The sequence below is a fragment of the Austrofundulus limnaeus genome, unplaced genomic scaffold (genome assembly GCF_001266775.1).
Source record: "Austrofundulus limnaeus strain Quisiro unplaced genomic scaffold, Austrofundulus_limnaeus-1.0 Scaffold496, whole genome shotgun sequence".
In the NCBI taxonomy this organism is placed as follows: Eukaryota; Metazoa; Chordata; class Actinopteri; order Cyprinodontiformes; family Rivulidae; genus Austrofundulus; species Austrofundulus limnaeus.
The window spans coordinates 261102-266611 of NW_013952898.1; the positions used below are offsets into that span (position 1 = coordinate 261102).

Sequence of the window (5510 nt, forward strand, 5' to 3'; positions counted from 1 at the left end):
CTCTCTCTAAGACACGCCCCTGCAGCAGTCAGAGGGTGGAACAGTTAGCAAGCTTAGCATGATCGTCTGTTGACCTTCAAACTCGGGTGGGGAGAGCTGACTGCTGCGCTGCTCTCTCTCTCTCTGCCTCTGGTGAGGAGGGGGGTGAAAAATCCTCCACCTCAGACGTTCAGAGATGTAACTATCTGCGATACTGTGGTCACTCTCCATGTAGCATCAATTATGCTAATGCTAGCTGTCACGTTCTCTCGTCCTGGCCACACCTCCGCTCTCTAACCCCCCTTCCCCTACCCACACCCCCTCCCCTATCCACTTTGATGCATTTTTCAAATTTCGCCTTGGGGCGGAGTTATCTTTTCACRGGGTGGTAAGATACACTTTAAAGTCWATGGACAGCTGTGAATGGMTAAACACCTACAAATAACAGCAGATTGAAGTTAGATATAAAAGTCTAAAGTATCTCAGCTAATAAATAAGATGAATAAATATCTTTGAGGTACATTATTAGTCAAAGATCATGTTTCACTATGCAAGGAATTCAATATGTTGCCTCAGGGTTTAACTTTTTTGCTTTGGTTTACCAGCCATTCCTCTTTATATAAAAAAAAATTCACTAAAACTGTCTCCGTAAACATTCACATATGTGTTGTAGCATCTCACCTTCATTTTGAAGTTTTGAGGCTCCAACGATTGCAGGTATCTGTGGAAGAGTTCCCTTATTGTTCTGTAGACGAGCAAATATTGTTCCTGAGGTTAAACAAGAAAAACCTGCCCTGTTAGAAGTCATAGCCCCGAGGCATGATGCAYAAAAACAAAACCATGAAACAATCTGGATGCTACAGAAAACTGGAAAAACGGAAAAACGTACAAACTTGTTTTTCTTGTTGAGAGATGTGCACTTGATTAATTACCTTAGTTTGAACCACYGAGGGTCTCTGGGTTCTCATGTCTTGAACTAAATTGTAGATATTGAAATTTGAGGAAATCATCTACAAACAAGCACACAAAATCACACACAGAGATGCATATTTTAATAATGCCACAGCATATTGTGCATAAAGAGCTCGGACAGAATGTCTCACATGTTTCCTGAGGAGGTTCCACGTGTAATCAATGACGATCAGAGCTCCTGTTCTCCCACAGCCGGCACTAAAACACAGGAGAAGTCACAGTTGTAGTTGATTTTGATCAGATTTATCAGCTAAATGGACTGTACGCCTTTCTATGCAACCAGGATACACTTTACAACACAATCTTTGCCCTTAAACACATTAATACAGCACYACAACAAGTCTTTACACAACTTTCAAATTTTGCACAACATGGTTATGTCGTCTGTAGTTATTTTTTTTAAAAATTGCAGTCAGTTAGCTGTTGCACGTCTGGGGCAAACACAAAGTAAAACTGATAAGTAAAGCGGTTTATGCAATGGCTGATAAAATCATGGTCCAACCTGATCTTGGATTTCCCCTTCAGGGTCAGAAATAAACAGATTCTTCAAACCGAGGTTGGTAAAAGTGCTATCTATAACAGGTTAGATAATAACTGTCAATTCAACTCAACTACTTTAGTTTTAGATGTAATAGCGTTTAAATTGCAATTATAAACAGTTGKTTTAATCCAGTAATAATTAGTTAATTAAACTCTGTTTATTGTGAAATTCAGTCAAATTCGTTTCTAAAATCTTATTCATGTTACAGGGTTCAAAACAAAAGCCTTTAATTCAAAACTGTTAGAGGAACTTGTTGAAATAACAAAAGGTGTTTATTTTAAAYCCTGTAATTTAGTATTAATTACAGCACCATTTTAAACCTGTCCCACTATGATTTTACTTAAGAATATTATCTGCAGAATCTTTTTTTAGTGTCTATTGTCTGAGCCAAATGAACGCGATAAAACTGAAAGTTTGGAGCACCTGTTCTCTAACTTTCACGCAACATTGTTTTTTATACATCACAAAGTGGGCGTAGAACCTGGCGCACGCAACTTTTTTGTGCGTACGCACCGTTTATACATGAGGCCCCTGAACACTGTTATGTTACGGGCATTAACAGGTCATCAGCTGGGGACCACCAGTCACTGGTATTACGCTCATTTAACCCCAGTACATCTCATGGTGGTGGAGCGATGAGTCTCTCCCTGTCACCCCCTGCTGATGCCCTAGATGTTACCCCTCAACTTCTGTCCTTCCTTCTCAACCACAGCCAGAAGCTCACATCAAATTTTAGCTCAACATCCGTAAATAATACTTGAGTTGTGGTTGATTTTGTGTTAGCTAATTTTTATTAAGCATCCCCAGTGAGTAGCCTTCGGATCATGTGTTGGGAATCACTCGGTCTCAATCAACACCAAATTTTAGCACAGTATATGTAAAATTGATTGAGCTTTAATAATTGTAGGGTTTTTCTTCATCTCACTTGGCTATGGTAGCCATTTAGGTTGACTTTTTAAAAGCTAATCAACTGTAAATTATCCAGTTTCCAAACTTGCAGACTGACTTTCTGCAAGTTTCAATGAAATTCACCCAGTGGTTCAGGAGATCCACTGACGCTACAGGCAGATTAACACATGCACCCACATAAGGGAAGAATTTTTTTTTCATATTGGTGTGGTAGTTCAACAGCCCGCTGAGAATTCTTTACAAGCAACCTTCCCTTGACAGCAGTGATGTTAAAATACATTTTAAGAAAATAAAAATCTCACATTATTTTTATAAAACAAAACTCTGTTTTGCACAAGCTGTTTTCAATCTCAGCACAGAATGAGCTGTGTTTCTGCACGTACGATGACTGACTTATTCAACAAATGAGTAAATTGATGTCATTTTCCAGTACTGACAAAATGTTTGCTTAATGTTAGCAGGTGGAAAACCTCAGGGCCAAGCCATCACACACATTTTAACATTAGTGGGCCGTTTGACGCCTGTGCACATTTCCTGTAGAACAGAAAAAGAGGAGGGGCTTCACCTCTCAGGTCTGATGCAGCGGACATGTACCCACTGCCCACAAAACACACCACTCCAGTCACAGTAAATGTGACACAAGGGTGTCTCATTTGTGTTCTTGTCAAAGGTTTTACACATCAAAGTGATCTAGACACATTTCAAAAATACAAGGTGCAGTTTAAAGCTGTAAAATTCAGGTCGTAGTTTTGTTCTTTTGATTTTCTCAGGTTTTTAATAAACCGCTTTAAATAGTCTAAAACAATTTAAAAAAATAAATTGAAGGAGTGTGTTTTAAAGGCACAGTGTGTAGGATTTTGTCGATYCTTTTAGCTGAAATTGAGACAATCACTAATGACAATAATAAAAAACATGTCAAATCATTGCAGACAAAAACCTTGTTTTATTATTTTTACCTTATAAAAAGCTGTTTATATCTCCATGGTCATGGGTCGCCACTACAGGCAGCCACCATCTTGCACCGCCATATTGTCTACGAAGGCTCATGAAGGACAAACTGCGGTGGCGGCGTCAAAAACRGTTTTAGTTGTAATACTATAAATGTCATATTTGTTGTCTGTCATTGTAGCTGGGATAATTTBACTTATTAAAGCTCATAATCTTACCACTTGAAACATCACTAGCCCTGAAGCTGCTGGTAGACATCGCGGTTGGAATTATCAAAGGTTTTTGACACCTGAGAGACACCGTAGCAACTCMTWTGYGTTTGGAAGCGGGGGGTGGGGGTGGGGGGAGGACCAGAGAGGATGATTCAACCACTCAACCACTAGATGTCGCTGAAAACAACAAATCCTACACACTGTGCCTTTAAAATGTGGTTTTGCTGATGGAGGTGTGATCTTGTTTAGTTTGAACCCGTTACTAGATTAAAAAAATCCACACAAAAAAGTAGCAATCCACAAACTGTGGAACAGCAGATCCAACAAATATTTGTATTTAGAAATGTTGAGAATTTGTCTGATTTAAGTGTATCAAGTCATTATTTATTTATTTTTTTAATCATTAGATTTCAAGTTGGAACTCTGGTTAAAAAACCAAATTATGTCATCAGGTTCCACTCAACTGAATTTAGTAAATGTGAGGCAACTTTTACATTTACTTTAAAAGTGAATGTGAAGTAAATGTGTTACATTTACTCAATTCAGATCCCTGGTCTGTATCTCTCCATCGGATCCTTCAGCCTCGCCAAAGCCCTTGGTTCCTGGTTTGCGGTCTCCTGGCTTTGTTTCTATTTCTGTCTCCTGGATCCTCGGGTTCCTGGCCTGCTATCAGTTTATTCWTTCTGTCTCTCTGTCCTGGTTCTTCTTCAATTTAGAGCTCATTGTCTGGCCCACCTGCAGTCCTTTCTGACTCTTTGATCCCAGTCTCCCTATTTCCTGAGTCTTCCATGGTTCTTGAGTCTTTCACCGTTTAAGTTTGGTGGGCCCCGGACCACCCGCCTGAACTCTTGCTACGCCTTGGCTGGGTCCTGGACTATCTGCCTGAACTCTCCCTCTTGTGAGGAGGACACACCTTGGGCGATCCTTTTTGTTACTGTTTCCTTTCGTTTTCCCATGTCTTTTCTTGTCGGTTTTTGGTTCATTGCTCTTGATTTTTTAGTACTCCCTGTTTCCTGTTGATTTCTGTCTGTGTTTTTCCAGCCCTCTCTGATCTTTGTTTGCAGTTCCTTGTAGTTTTCTCCATTGAGGTAGCAGATTTTTTGTTGCTTGTGGTTTGCCGCCTTGTCAGCTTTTGTTTGTTTCTTAATAAATTGCTTTATTTTTATACAGACTGTGCCTGCTTGTGTTTGGGTAGTTGTTTCTAGTCAAAACTCATTTTAAAGATATTCAGATTATGTTAAAAAGATCTGCCACACTGGATCTGACCCACCTAACTCCAAAGATTTTGACCACGAATAAGCAGGAGCAAGCTTGCCTGAGCGGAAAAATTCTGCATGGGAGAATGGGAAGGATTTTTTTTGTTTTGTTTTATTTTTTTTTTACTTTATTTAACCAGGTAAAACCCCACTGAGATCAAATCATTTGTAAGAGGGACCTGGGCAGAAATCTGCATACAAATACATTTACACTCACAAGGTTTTGGCATGATAATGCCACCATGCTGTGGAAAGCCAATAAAGTAAACCATTTGTCTTCCTCCTCCAGTGCTCTAACAAAAAAGCCAAGCCAGCACTTCCCAAATGTGGGACTTTTGAGTTGACACCACTGCAGCCATATCCCCTATTATGTTTCAGCCTGTGTGGGAAATATTGCACTGCTCTTTTAAGAAGAAAAAAAAAAATGCATGGTTGGCACAGGGCATGATCAAAAACAAAAACAAAAATAGGTCYTCTGGACGGGTTCTTCTTTAACGAAACGTTTTGTCTCTTCTCCAAGAGACTTCTTCAGTCTGAGGAGTTTCAGGTGAACTCAGCCTTATAAGCCCTGCCTCCACATGGACAAACAGGTTAGTCATATGCAAAAGAGAACCATCGGCCTCTTTTGCTGATTTTGCTGATCGTTAGTGCCTTGATTAACTCCATAGAGGGTCATGTGCCCCATCACCTGAC

At 39.8% G+C, this 5510-nt stretch overlaps 1 protein-coding gene across 1 annotated transcript in view; it reads right to left on the reverse strand.

The window, feature by feature from the left end:
- ptpn22 (protein tyrosine phosphatase non-receptor type 22) overlaps nt 1-5510 on the reverse strand; it is a gene marked incomplete at its 5' end in the record, with an annotated part of 27194 nt that overhangs the window by 15210 nt on the left and 6474 nt on the right. Inside the window, 3 exon segments of the mRNA XM_014025749.1 lie at nt 661-747; nt 912-989; nt 1083-1149. Of these exon segments, the coding sequence (XP_013881203.1) occupies nt 661-747; nt 912-989; nt 1083-1149 (232 nt within the window).